Source organism: Sus scrofa, chromosome 9, assembly GCF_054392235.1.
Source record: "Sus scrofa isolate SSC_HxYL_T2T_F1_AM1 chromosome 9, Sscrofa_HxYL_maternal_Yorkshire_Landrace_v2.0, whole genome shotgun sequence".
NCBI lineage: Eukaryota > Metazoa > Chordata > Mammalia > Artiodactyla > Suidae > Sus > Sus scrofa.
In genome coordinates this window covers 17,056,363-17,072,062 of record NC_139391.1, presented here as the reverse complement: position 1 = coordinate 17,072,062, position 15,700 = coordinate 17,056,363, and the positions used below count along the sequence as shown (strand labels likewise).

Below are 15,700 nucleotides of genomic sequence, written 5' to 3'. Positions count from 1 at the left end.
TACACCTTCCCTAACTCTCAATTTAAAGTTGGCTGTGTTAGTAGAGCTGTATCTATACACATACAAGTTATTTATTTCTCATCATTGGTGAGCAAGGTACTTCATTAGACCACATTTCATGCATTGTACTCAATTCTGGGTGCACCATCCATGAGAGGGAAGATAACTAGAATGTGAACGGGGTTATGAAGATTTTAGAAATCATGTTTTATGGGTAAGAATTGAGGTTTTGCTTCGTTGGAGAAGAGAAGATGTAGGAAGTCATCACAGCCCTCTGCAGGAGAACCATTCCTTCAGAAGAGGGGGAGTACAGATGTGACTGTAAATTACGTACACCACAGGTCTGTGTCCTATACTTGAGAAGTACGGCTTTTTTGGGGGTGGGAATGGGGCCTTTATCCTTTCACATTTTACCAGATGCCAGTCTCCATCTCCCGGAAGATCTGGTGTTGTATATGATTATAAAGTACTACCAGGAGAATATATTACATGCACAGAAACATTCGGAACAATAAAACATAAAGGATGATAAGTATTAGTAGTCCATCATATTGTATTTAACAAAGCAGGAGCATATAAACCTATAAAGTTTTGTTTGATAATGTTACATGATTTTTGTAAGATTATTATTAAAATCCCTATATATTGTGTACAGTAGTCCCTCTCATCTGTGGTTTTTCTTTCCAGTTTCAGTTCCCTACAGTCAACCTTGGTCTAAAAATATTAAATGGAAAATTCCAGAAATAAACAATTTATAAGTTTTAAATTGTGTGCTGTTTTGAGTAGTGTGATGAAATCTCACACTTCCTGCTGCTCTGTCCCGCTAGGACCTGAATCATCCCTATGTCCAGGGTATCCATGCTATATATGCTACCATCTGTTGGAATAGGGAAAAACAGAATATGCTCTGTTGTTACCCTTAGGGGATTGGTTCCAGGACCTCTCCATGGGTACCAAAATCCACAGAGACTTAAGGTGTGTGTGTATATATATATATATATATATAATAAAATTATATATATATGTATTATATTATAATTATATATAAAATGGCCTAATACAGTTGACTTTCCATATCTATAGATTCCATATCCATGGATATGGAGGGTTGATATAGGGTTTGCTGATTATCTAGGATCCAGCACTATCTGCAGTTTCTGGCATCCACTGGGGGTCTTGGAACATATTCCCCATGGATGAGTATATGAATGGATGAGTATATGTATATGAATTCTGGCAAGATATTTCACTTTTTCATATGAAATAAATGTAATGTAGTTTAGATTCCCTTGCAGTTCAGCAAACAGATTTTGGAATTATTTGCCTATGATGGAGAGGACGTCTTGGCTTTGGGTATTCATGGTTGATTGGACATCAGGGATGACTCCAGCTCTGTTTCCTCCTGTGCTGTCATAGGCTCTTTATGAAAATCCCATCCTAGTTTTATCCAGCCATTTAACTTCTCTACTCATACCCTGGGTGGTGGGCATATGCTGAAACAAACCCACAACTAGGCAGAATATTGTTCCTGCAAATTTAGCCTCTAAACTCAGGGACCCTATGGAGGCCTATAAGCATCCTTGTTCTGTGCTACACTTTCACCTCCATCTTTAAATCATTGCCACTTCTTATCCAGTCTCATGATTTTATTTATTTATTTATTTTTATTTTTAAGGCTGTACCTGCAGTATATGGAAGTTCCCAGGCTAGGGATCAGATTGGAGCTGCAGCTGCTGTCCTACACCCCAGCCTCAGCAACACAGATCCAAGCCAGCCGCATCTGTGACCTACATCACAGCTCACTGCAGTGGTGGATCCTTAACCCACTGAGTGAGGCCAGGGGTCATACCCATGTCCTCATGGATACTAGTTGGGTTTATTAGTGCTGAGCCATGACGGGGAATTCCCATACACATTTTTATTTATTTATTTATTTATTTATTTATTTTTGTCTTTTTGCTATTTCTTTGGGCCACTCCCGCGGCATATGGAGGTTCCCAGGCTAGGGGTCTAATCGGAGCTATAGCCGCCAGCCTACGCCAGAGCCACAGCAATGCAGGATCCGAGTCGCATCTGCAACCTACACCACAGCTCATGGCAACGCCGGATTGTTAACCCACTGAGCAAGGGCAGGGACTGAACCCGCAACCTCATGGTTCCTAGTCGGATTCGTTAACCACTGCGCCATGACGGGAACTCCCCATACACATTTTTAAATGAAAGAAACATTTAATATAGATGTGCTTTAGTACAATATAATTTACATATGACTAGAAGGAAATAAAAAAGTAAATATCATATGTACATTATAAAATAACATATGTATCTTAAAGGAGATCTTAATTTTGCTAATTATTATTACAGGTCCAAAAAATTTGCATCACCCTAACTCCAGAATATCCTCATTATCTTTTAGAGTCACTTTCCCCCTGCAAGGGTAATCACTATTCTGACTTTTAGCAGCATGTATTTTGAACCTTGACTTTAAACTCTGAATGTATCTTTATTTTAAAAAGAAAGATTTAAAATGATTGACAACTCTGTATCTCATTTTTTTTTTTTTTTCATTTAGGAGTTTGGATGTGAGATTTAAGTTCCCTTCCTGTCCTAAAATTTTACGAATCTAATATTTAAAACCTGATGGTTCTCCCACTTTTCTACTTATACAACAGTGCCCTCTGGCGATGTAACACTTCCTTAAGTTCGAGAGTTTAAATTGCGGTCAGGTAATTCTAATGCTACAGAGCTTCCTTAAGCCACAGGAAGTTATTGATCAAGCGGTGCTGTCACAGAGCTGTTTAGACAACAAATGATGCCAGAATTTTCCTCAGATGAAACACTTAACTATTGTTTGACCAAACATGTTATTCTTAATTTACTGGAATGTTTTAGGTGTTCTCAAGGGCAGGATATTTCCACCTCTGTTTTATCAGTAGAGCAGGTAGTATTTTGATGTTATACTATTCTGGTAATTTTGAATGGGATCCTCTCTTTGGGGCCCAAAATCCTTTGTCAGGAGAAGGGGCTTCTTGAGCACTGCGGAACTGTGTTTAATCCATCTTCCTACCAAGTATGTACTATTTTAAAAAATGTAATTAGGTTATGTTGTGATACTTATTTATACCATTATTGAATTTATAATAGCTTCTCTTATATTTTCTATATCTTTTCAAGCATTGGCTTGATATAACATAAGATATATGGGAATTTCAACATTAACAAGAAAGACCTAAATATGGGGAGCCACTGTTTTGGAAGATTTGAACTACAGTCATTTTAATAACTATATTAAGTACTTTGTATATAAATATCCATCTTATACAGCAGCACTGTGGTAGATACTCTATTCTTGCCTTTCTAATGATCCATTTATAGGAGACTGGATAGCCAATTTCTTCCCATGGTGAATCCTCCCATAGTCTTTTCTTCCCTCCCCAGTCATTTTATAATTTATTTTATAATTTATTTCTATGAATTTCCTTTTTGAGATTAGGAACAGGTTACAAATAATATGCAGAAGGAAGGAATTCAGTTCTCTCTCTCTGTTAGTATGGACAGAAATGTGTGTGAAGATGAGCAGTGTCTTATTACGTAGTAGGATGATTTCATTTGAAGGGTATCTCTAATAAAACTTCGACCTTCCTTGCTAAAATGGGAACAAGTCCTGCTAAGATGGGCAGTGAAGAGAGCCTCCCTGTAGAAAGGGGAGGACAGTCTTCTTTCTTAGGCTCACTTTCCTCCTGGAGGACCTTGTGATCCTTTCCCTTGTCACCACCACCAGTCTGTCATCAAAGGGTACTGTTTCCCTTTTAATGCTTATTCTTTTTTTCTCCTTTTTTCAGCTGCACCTGAGGCATATGGATTGAATTTGAGCCAAAGCTGTGACATGCACCCCGATTGCAGCAACGCCGGATCCCTAACCCAAAGCACACAGCGAGAACTCCTCCCTTTTAATTCTTTAAGTTAAATTTACTCTCCAGTCCCTCTTGGTATCTTCATAGTAAAGATGAACAAAGTTAGAAAATTCAAAGGATTCTTGAAAGGTTCTGAAATAATAAAGTAGAAATAAACCAAGAGTCACCCATGATCTGACTCTTAAGACATGGCTGGATTTTTCATCTTGTCCCAGCTCTGGGGCTACACCTGGGCAAGGGACAACAACTTGATAGGGTCCCGCTGATAGGACCCTACCTTTCTCCAACTGTAGACCGAGGACCTGCCTAAATCCCGCCTTCCTTTCAGATTTTGGTTCCCTCATTAGAACTTACATCCTTCTAAGATGAAGCTGTCTATCACATCAGGCAAGATCAAGCTTTCAAAGAAACTATGTCAGTCTCCATTTAGGAACGCTAACAGAATGTAATGCCATAATTCCAAAATTAATATAGGACACACATATGACATGGAAGAAAGGAGGTCTTATTTCATTTTAGCCTGTCTGGATTAGAATTGGAGACCAGAGAGCCCTCTTTAAAGGTGCTTTAATTTATTGGAGATGTGAGTCCATTTTTTTGTCCTGCATTATCTCTCAATATACTCTTCATATGTCTAGTAAAATTTCAGCTAGCTATTCTCATATATCTGAGTATGTAAATAAGACCAACTATATACTGAGTTTCCTAAAACTAAAGGCTACTGCGTAGGATTTGATGTGATTAAAAAAAAAAAAATCAGTGGCCTAATTAAATGAGTTAAAAATAATATAGTAACAATTATTGGGTCAAGTCAGTAAAAAGACCAATGTTCCACATATTTTTCAGTATAGCTGTTAGTATATGGTTGGATATATGTACTTTATTTTGCAAATCTGAGAGAAAGAAACTCTAGTGTCCCCTGCTGAAGGTTAAATTTTGTAGCCAGCCCTATCTGCAATAGTGTGTTAAAGTGAAAAAAAGCAGACTGGATTTTGTCAGATGTAGGGTTGGGTAGCAAATAAAGCACATGAAAAAGAACTGTATTTGATTTTTATCTGTTAGGTTTATTACCTTGGACAAATGTGACCTCTCTGAGCTTCAGTGTTCTTATTATAAGACTGATGTAATGAACGTGCCCCAGAGTGATTGGAAGGAGGGTGAGGTGATCAGCGAAAAGAACCAACACAGTAGAAAACAGAGTAGGTTCTGTGTTGTCTCCTCACCCTCTCACTCCCCCCACACTGCCACCAAAACTGTTTCTAATAGACGTGATTTTCTTACAGGCTTTTATGGATATAGATTTTATTTCTGAGTGGTTTTAAAGTCCAAATAGTTATTTTTGCCACAATAAACTAAGGGATGTTTTTTCCTTTGTTCTTCTTGACCACCCACCTATTCTCAAGGATATTTTTCTCCTCTACAAGGTGAAGGGGGGATGCATCTCTTGAAATGTCTTGAACCACATTCTAGAAAGAATTTCTGTGGGTGACTAGAGGTGTATTTCCTTTCAGAGGTCATGCTTGTGTTGCTTTTACTGAGCTATTATTTTAGTTATCTCAGTATATCAAATTGCAAAAATAATTAAAAATTCCAACTTTGCCTCTGACTTGTGACCTTGGCCAAGTCACTTGACCTCTTTGAGCCTGGTTTCTTCAGTTGAACAATGCAGATCAAATGGTTTCTAAGGTCCTTGTCTCCTTTTATGTTGTGATTTATCAAATCTCTGTTCAGGAGCACAGAGCTGGAAGTGGCATGCAGGCCTCAGTTCTTAGCAGCAGAGGGCACACTGCATCTAGTATGCCTGACGGTTGGGTAATGGAAACTATGTTTATGTAGCCTGAAGTTGATATCCTTGCTGAATCAAGAATATTCTGTATATTAATGTCTTGCAAAGGATATTTCACTACCAATTTCTGTTTAATATTTAGATGAAGCACTCAAGAAATAGGAGATTTTGACATTCTAAGGGCATTTCCTATAATTCTGTGAAGTGCTTTATCACTCTACCTCATTTACTTCATCTAATACTTCGTCTAATGCTTCATCTAATGCTCCATGCTTAGGATTGGTGTGCGGATGGGATGGAGAGGAAAGCTAACCTACACTGAGCATGTATTATATATCAGGGACACTGCCTGTACTTTAGGTACATTTTCTCTAATCTTCACAGCAATCTTTTCAGTTGTGCGTTATTATCTTTATATAGGACAACAACAAGGCACAGAGAGGTTAAGTGACTTGCCTGAGGCCCCACAGTAGTGATTCAACTTCAGATCTATTAACTTCTGAACCTACTTACTTTCTGCCTTACCAGAGTTCCATCCTCTTTCCCCTAATCTAAACTCCTGCTGGGAGGAGGAGTGCCCTGAGAGTGGCTCTGCAAGGAAGTTTGGGTTTCTCTGTCTAAAGTTCTTGTGGCCCTTGAAATTCTAGATGGAAGCTTTTCCTCTGGCAATTTTTTGGACTCTTAACATGATGTATACAAACACATACCGATTTTCCAATTTGAAACCTTTAAACTGGATCATTGAAATATGTTTTTTGTGAGTTGGGGAACAACAATATCTCATTTACAGGAAGGCTAGGATCTAAAGTCAGTAGGTAAGTTGGAAATAACTATGGCAGAATTATCTTTGAGAATATCACAGGAAGACATATTGTGAGAGAGCCATGAACTTCCTTTCTTTAAGTCCAGTACAGCCAGTCTTTCTCCTTTGTTGAAACAGATCAGTTTTTCCTTTTGGCTTGTATTTAGAGGCCATATTAGGTGGTAATTCACATCTTTAAACACCAGCGTCTCATTCATTGTGGTGAGAGGCTTACAGTATTAGAAGTATTCTGAAAGCTAGATCAAAAGAAGGAATAGCAGATCCATGTCTTATTTGGGGGCTTATGCTAACTCACCAGTTCTCAGAACACTAGATACAAATCAGAAGTACCTTGAGGGTCTGTTAAAACACTGGGTTCTATTCCCCACAGTTTTTAATTCACTAGGCCTGGGACTTAGCCAGAGAATTTACATGTTTAACAAGTTCCCAGATGAAACTCACATTGATATCCAGGGACCTTACATGGAGAACCACTGTACTAACTTGAATAGAAGCAAGTGGAGTCACTTGTCTATCTTTCCTTCACTGTCTGACTGTTTCTCTTGCTCTTTTTTACTTTTACGCTTAGTGGGTGTAGCTGAATTTGTTTAAGTTAAATGAAGGAGCTGTGGTTCAGCCAACTCTTTATCCTGTTGCTTAGCTTACTGCTTGGCCTAGAACAAGTATTTTGACCCATTGAGTAGATTGAGTTAACATATGTCTTGGGAGCTTTTTTTTTTAATTTTTAAAAATTTTTTGTTTGTCATTATTATATACTTGCTCCATAAAATTGCCTATTTTACTGAAAGGCATATGTAGTCTAGAATAGCTTATATTTTAGGACTGTATATGCTGATGATTGTGGACATCAGGAAATATGAAATTAGGTGCAATTTTGAGAAACTTGCATTTTGGAACTTATGGTAAGGACGTGAAGTGTGTGTGTGTGTGTGTGTGTGTGTGTGTGTGTGTGTGTGTGTGTGTGTGTGTAGATGGAAGGGGTATGGGGAGTTCCAACTGCTTTAGAATAGCCTAGGGAAATCTTGTAGGGGTCCGGTTTAGTTCAGAACCAGGAGACTGGAGCAACCCTGGATCAGCCTATGTGTGCCCCAGCCTAGACCCTGCTTTCTTACCCCTGTCCTTCCAAAGCACTGAGGAATCAAGCCCTGCTATCCCAAAGGCTCATTAGGCTCTGTACTGCTGGGTAACTCTTTAAATTCAGGCAGTTGTGTATGAACCTCATCATATTACAGGATTTAATAATTCTATTATTTAAATGATGAATTTATTAAGTGAAGGGTAAAAAAAATCTCAAAAATATATTTAAAGTTCAATTTAAGCTTAAAATTGTATTATTTGTGTCATTTTTGACGTTTCATGTTATCTTGCAACGTCTCAGTATCCAGTGTATTTTGTCTCTTTCAATATAATTTTTTTCCCTTTAAATTAATTTTACTTTTTTTTTTTTTTGACATTTTTGTCTTTTCGGGGCTGTACCTGCGGCATATGGAGGTTCCCAGGCTAGGGGTCGAATCAGAGCTGCCACCCTACGCCAGAGCCACAGCAACGCCAGATCCGAGCTGCGTCTGTGACCTACACCACAGCTTCAGGCAAGGCAATGCCAGATCCTTAACCCACTGAGTGAGGCCAGGGATGAAACCCACAACCTCATGGCTCCTAGTCAGATTTGTTTCTGCTGCGCCACGACGGGAACTCCTCATTTTACTTTTTTATGCGGAAGTATTTTCAAGTAATTTGCTGGCAGCATGACATTTTCTTTTTAAATCCTTCAATGTATTGCTATAATAAAAGAAAAACATTTTCTCATGTAGTCAAAACAGTATGATTACTTATAACAAAATTAAGCACTTAGAATCACCTAATACCTAGTCCATATTTAAATTAATCCAATTGTCCCTAAATTGTCATTTATTTCTGTTTACTCAAACCACGATACAATCTGGAATCATGCATTGCATCAGGTTGTTACGTTCCTTAAACTTTATTTAACCTAAAACAGTCCTTTTATCAGACATTGCCTTGCTGTTGTCTTATAAGTGTCTCACATTTGGATTTGTCTGATTTGCCTTTTCAAAGTATCTTCAGCTTGTTCTTCTGCCTTTTTTTTATTTTTATTTTTTTGCTTTGTAGGGCCGCACCCACGGCATATGGAGGTTCCCAGGCTTGGGGTCTAATTGGAGATACAGCTGCTGGCCTATGCCACAGCCACAGCAATGCAGGATCCGAGCTGCATCTGCAACCTACACCACAGCTCAAGGCAAGACAATGCCAGATCCTTAACCCACTGAGTGAGGCAGGGATTGAACCTGCAGCCTCATGGTTCCTCGTTAGATTTGTTTCTGCTGCACCATGACGGGAACTCCTTGTTCTTCTACCCTTTGTATTTAAAGATTTAAAGGCTGGACTAAGATACAAATTTAACATTTTTGGCAAGAATTCATCATAGGTGATATGCTTTGGGTTGTACCATATGAGGAGATAACATACTTCCTGCCCACACCACCGTTAGTGATGCTAACTTTGGTCACTAGGTTAAGGTGATGATAGCCTGATCTTGTGACACTACACTTTATATTACTTTGGTAGTAATATGAATGTTCATTTACCTATCATCCATTCTGCTAATACTTTTAACACCATTTGGTAATTCTTTCCTAAATTTGTAACTTCATTAGGGTTTGCCTGATTTTTCTAATTCTGTATTAGCTGACATTTGATAAGAAAGAGTTCTTTTTCATCAATTGAGACGATTTGGTACCCTGAAATACACTTAGAAAGGCAGGTTAAATGTTGAGGTCTTTACTTTTTTTTTTTCTTTAATGGCCAAGATGTATGGAAGTTCCCTGGCCAGGAATTGAACCTGTGCCTCCCCAGCGACCTGAGCCACTGCAGTTGGATTCTTAACTCACTGCAACACAGCAGGAACTCTGAGTTCTTTACCTGTTTATTCAGATTTCAAAATGAGGAGTTGATTTAATAGATACTTTAAGTGGTGACAAATGAATATTATTCTTGCTTTCCCTTTTTTGATATCCTTATGGAGTAATGGATTTTCATGAACTGAATGTTTTAATCAACTATAATCATTATTCTTTTTATGTTCAGGTTGTTCTATGTTCAGCTTATTAAAACTCTAGAACCAATGATTGCCCCTTGTAGTGGGTTTCTATGTTTGTTAGACATAATTCCATTAATTTTTGAGTGCTTCCTTGCATAGCAAAATGCATTGATTTAATCTTGCAGCTTCCTTGTCCCAAATGTTAGCCACTTCACTAACAATCCCTAGTTCCTTTTAGTGGGGAACAGTATTAGATTTCAAAATCCTGGCCCTTGGAATGTTAATTATTGTTGGGATGACAATGTTTATAGACCTTTTTAGTGGTCTCTTTAGTCTTTGAATTTTGATATTGAAAGTTTCAATAATGAAAATTCAGAGAGTAAGGAATGTCTGTATTTTTATTTTATTTTATTTTATTTTTGTCTTTTTGCCATTCCTTGGACTGCTTCTGCGGCATGTGGAGGTTCCCAGGCTAGGGGTCGAATCGGAGCTGTAGCCACCGGCCTACTCCAGGGCCATAGCCACGCGGGATCCGAGCGGCGTCTGCAACCTACACCATAGCTCACGGCAATGCGGGATCCTTAACCCACTGAGCAAGGCCAGGGATCGAACCTGCAACCTCATGGTTCGTAGTCGGATTCGTTAACCACTGAGCCACGACGGGAACTCCGGAATGTCTGTATTTTAAAAATTAGTAGGGTCATATTGCTGTTTTCAATTCAGTTTTAACATTATTATTATTATTATTTGTCTTTTTGCCTTTTCTCAAGCCGCTCCCGTGGCATATGGAGGTTCCCAGGCTAGGTATCTAATTGGAGCTGTAGCCACTGGCCTACACCAGAGCCACAGCAACGTGGGATACAAGCCACGTCTACGACCCACACCACAGCTCACGGCAACGCCACATCCCCAGCCCACTGAGCAAGTCCAGGGATCGAACCTGCAACCTCATGGATTCGTTAATCACTGTGCCATGATGGGAACTCCAACATTATTATGTTTTTAAGTAGCTACTTAATTTTATAATTGTATCTTTTCTCTTACACTGAAAATCTTGACCACCAGTAACATAGCTTTATCTTACAATATATTATGAGCCACAAGGAAGTCCTATCTTACAATATAAAAAAAATTCAAAATAAACCAAATGAAGTTTAAATTTTTTTTTTGTGATTTTGTGGAAATAGGTTGGTTTTAATGAAAGAGTAAATATAATTACTTTTTAATCTTTACTTCTCTTTGAAATATGTCTTATCTATTTTGTTTTTGTCACAGGTTGATCATTTTGGATTTAATACTGATAAAACTTTTAAACAGCGGTATTTAATAGCTGATACACACTGGCGGAAAGATGGTGGATCAATACTTTTCTACACTGGTAATGAAGGGGACATTATCTGGTTTTGCAATAATACGGTATGTGCAGATTTGTGGAACTCTTGCGCTCAATTTCCTTTTTAGTATGATCAACTGAAAAAAGTATTTTGCAGTATATATGACCAACTCTTTCTGTATTGTGAATTTCTTTAAATAACAAAAAGATGAACTCATATATAATAGAAAAATAGCAAAAGTACATGAATAAGTCGTTCACAAAAGAATAAACACAGATATCTAATAAGCTTGTTTAGTCTTAAAGAATTACACATGAAAAGAATGAAATGCTATTTTTCGACAATTGAATTTTAAAAGATGAAAAAGATCTCTACTTATTTCACAATTGAACAAGAATATGAGGGAGATGTGAATAGGAATGTTATAAAATATTATAGTTTATTATTATGATTGTCTCTAGAACATAAACACAAGGGCAGGAATTATTTTGTACAGTGTCGTATTCTCAGAGCCAGGACTGTGCTAGGCGTATAGTAGTTGCTCAATAAATATGCTTTTTTTTTAAAATAAATATTTGTTAAATAAATGGATAAAATCTAAGTAAAAACAATTCAAATTTTAAAAAGTACAAATTTTGATTGTCAAATAGGATGGACAAAGGTGAAGTTGTAGCTATATGCTTAGCTTTCTTATTCTATCATTTTTCTTATATTTGTGAGGATAAAAAATAATATAATTTTAGCTTACTTCCCTGACTATATGTTCTATTATCTTTTATAATAATGCTTAAATCCACTACCAAAACTTAATTTAAAAGGACACATGAAAGGAAGAAATTTTCCTTTTTAATCTGCCAGAGCTAAGACTAGAAAATGTCAACTTTCTGAGTTCCCTGATGGCCTAACAGTTAAGGATCTGACATCCTCCCTGCTGTGGCTCAGGTCGATGTTGTGCAGGTTCGATCCCTGGCTTGGGAACTTTTGTATGCTGTGGGAGTGGCAAAAAATAAATAATAAAGAAAGTACCAACTTTCTGCCAAAAACTGGTTAGTCTGTAAATTACCTTAAAGTGGGGACTGATCATATTTTTTCTCCACCAGTAATGTCCTGCATAAGTGCCTAGTATTCAGGAGGTCTCAATAAATGTTTGAACTGCATTGAAAACAAAGTTATGAACCCAATTATATGTGTTATTATATTCCATATTTATGATTATTTCCTTAGGAATGTTAGTAGTCTAAATATGTTAGTTAAAAATAAAATAATGCCCCAAGAACTGAGGTCCTAGATATCTGTTTCTCTTAGGTAAGTAATAGATAAAAATCAAGACTTATTTTCCATCAGATTCCTGTTCTTTTATTCTGTGAAACAACAGAGGCTGCCTTGTCTCCCTTTCTCTTTCTTATATGATTTCTTTTTTATGTCAAGGCCAGGGTGGCTTCTCCTATGTAGTTATTTTCCCAGCTCCAGTTCTTTAGCATAGATAGGCAGCTGTTCCTGCCTCCACAGACCACTGCTCTGACAGGCACTGCAGCATAACTTAAGTCTTGCTGGCAATCTCTGACCTCAGAAGTAGTAGAAAGGAAATGCTACTGAGGGTAGGAACAGTTCCAGGTAACTGAGGAGAACAAAAGCTGATCCTAGAAGGACAGTCTGCCCCTTCCCAGCTCTAGTCTCAGCTTCCTTACATACTAAAATGTTTGGGTTGCATATTCACATACTATGGACATTTATTTATTGAAAGAAGTATAGCAGAGCCTATGGAATGTGTTTTACTGCTCTTTCCTCCAGGATATTGCACAGGACGCCCTTCCTGTCTGGAAAGCTGTATCTACCTCCTGCCTCCATTACCTCGTCATTTCCTTCAACCCTGGTTCTGTGGTTCAGACTCTCTCCCTCCAGGAAGCCTTTTCTGACCCTCCCAAACTGGATCAGGTCCTTCCTACACAACCTTATGTGTATTCTTTATAATTGCCTTTACAGCCCTTACCAGAGCTGTATTACATATTAATTTATAAGACTATTTGACTAAAGCCTCTTTCCTCCACTGGATAAACGTTAAGAGGAAGAGGTTGTTTTGCTCTCATCGTGATCCTTGTACCTGGTGTAATGCTAAAAATAAATAAATAAATAAAAAACAAAAAGATTTATTAAGTGAATGAGAAAAAATTTGATGAAGGAATAAGGCTATAATGGACAATAAGATATGTGAGGAATGTGTTGCATACAGTTTGCAAAAATCTATTCTCACTTTTTACTGCTGTCAGTTCCCATTTCTAGGTTAAGACTAGATTATAAGGTTCCCAGGGGAGTGACTTGTACGACAAATTTCCTCCAGTCTATCTCTTCTAGGGCTGTACTTTTTAGTCTTTCTGTAATTCTAATTTTTCAACCCAGATAGTATGTTAAGCAATGAAATGTCCTGGATTTTCTGACTTAGCCTTGATTTTAAAGATCCTGTTGCATTGGTCTCAAAAAGTTTTCTATTGTCAAAGAATAATGTCATAATTTTTGGTTCAGAAAATTTAGTCACTGTGATATATGTCTCTGATATAGGTGGTATGTGGGTCATTTTTAATAGATAAATGATAGATTAGATAGGATAGATGGATGGATGGATAGATAGAAAGAAAAAATAGATGAATGGATGGACAGATACCACACCCACAAAAGAATAAAAAAAAAGAAAAAAAAAAAGAGAGAGAGAAACAGTGTAGCTTAGTGTTCAAGAGTGAAGATGTCAGACAGACTGAAGAGGTTTGAATTCTGATGTTGCCACTGTTCTTGGTACCTTGAAGCAAGTTTCTTTTTCTGTGTCTCAGTTTTCACATGTTAAATGTATATAGTACTAATACCTAGTTCAAAGAGTTGTTATGAGGGAAAATAAGAATTAGGAACTTAGAGCATCTTGGCACATAATGTTATTTAATGTTAATATGTTACATGGACCTTTTTTTTTTTTTTTTGTCTTTTTGCCATTTCTGGGGCCACTCCCACGGCACATGGAAGTTCCCAGGCTAGGGGTCTAATCGGAGCTGTAGCCACTGGCCTACACCACAGCCACAGCAATGCGGGATCCGAGCTGCGTCTGCAACCTACACCACAGCTCACGGCAACGCCGGATCCTTAACCCACTGAGCAAGGCCAGTGATTGAACCTGCAACCTCATGGTTCCTGATTGGATTTGTTAACCACTGTGGCATGACGGGAACTCCTACATGCACCTTTTTTGAAAAATCAAATACCCTGAAATAGATGCAGGGCAAATAATCACTTTATACGATACAAATCAGTTGTTTTCTCTCAAAGCCTGAGATCAACTATACAGAGGTCTGTGGAATTCCCGTGGTGGCTCAGTAGTTAACGAGTCCAACTAGGAACCATGAGGTTGCGGGTTCGATTCCCGGCCTTGCTCAGTGGGTTAAGGATCTGGCATTGCCGTGAGCTGTGGTGTAGGTTGCAGACACGGCTGGGATCCTGCGTGGCTGTGGCTGTGGTGTAGGCCGGTGGCTACAGCTCTGATTCAACCCCTAGCCTGGAAACTTCCATATGCCATGGGAGCGGCCCTAGAAAAGGCAAAAAAAAGACAAACAAACAAACAAAAACTATACAGAGGTTTGGCTGTTTTGATGGATGATCCTTACCCTTAAGAAGCTCATAGTCTGGTAGGATCAGACATACACTTAAGCAAATATTGCAGCAAAGCAGTAGAGATTGGTACCTAGCTCAGTGGTGTTGAGAGGAGGCAGGGATCAGCAAGCCATAGTAGGGCAGGCAGAGGAGGGCATGGTGTGACAGGGTCTGGTGTGACAGGATCTGGAGATACATGGCAGGGAATGGGCAGGGTGTTAAGAGAGAAGATGGAGGTTACTGGAACCATGACGGATATCAGGTTAAATTCTCCATCCTCACATGCTTACAGCTCTTTTAACTGTCCATGATATTGGTCAAAATAAACAAAAACTTTTAGAGGTTCTTAGTCCTTGTTAGGGAGCAGTAGCTCATTAAAAAGCAATAATATGCACTAGGAATGACAAGTAGTTTTAATTTGTGCTAAATCTAAATCTAGTTGATTGATGTTGCCCACCTAGAATGCTTTGTTGAGAAAGATTCTGAAGGCACAACATGAGGTAAGTGAAAAAAAAAAATGCAGTAGTTGATTAATGACCAGCATTATGTGTGGAAATAAGGAGTTCTAATGGCACTTGATGATTGTGTTTGGAGCCAGACAGCCTGTGCTTGGATCTTGGCTCTGCTACTTTCTAGCTGTGTGACTGTCACAGGTTATTTAAACTCTTGTGCCTCAGTGTTCTTGTCTGTAAAATGGGGATAAGAAAGGGCCTATCTCTTAGATTGTGATAATTAAGTGAATTAATATGTATAAAGTGTTTAGAACAGTGTCTGACAAGTTGTAAGCAATTAATATTAGTTATTGTTAGCTACTATTTATCTTCATGTAAATAAGAGTAATATAAAACCCCAAGGAGTCCAGTATGTTTATTTCTACTCTTTTCTTTTATGTGTAATTAAAAGTTATCTGTGAGTAGACCGATAACTTAGTTATCCTCAGTTCTTTCCTAGGTTCGTTGGCATACAGTGCAATTTGAAGGCTATTTTATTGTGTTGATTGGGAGGCTGGAGTGTTGGAATAAGGAGAGTTGGAATGACTGTTAGTTGAGCAACTTGGACTTATTTATTTTTTAAATTTTATTTTATTAAAAAAAATTTTTTTAATTGTTATTTCCCCAATACATTTTTTTTTCTACTGTACAGCATGGTGACCCA

At 38.0% G+C, this 15,700-nt stretch overlaps 1 protein-coding gene across 1 annotated transcript in view; it reads left to right on the top strand.

Moving 5' to 3' along the window:
• Window positions 1-15,700, top strand: part of PRCP (prolylcarboxypeptidase) — a 72,706-nt gene that overhangs the window by 27,711 nt on the left and 29,295 nt on the right. Inside the window, exon 2 of the mRNA XM_021062572.2 lies at window positions 10,857-10,997. Within this exon, the coding sequence (XP_020918231.2) occupies window positions 10,857-10,997 (141 nt within the window). The remainder of the gene's footprint in view (window positions 1-10,856; window positions 10,998-15,700) is intronic.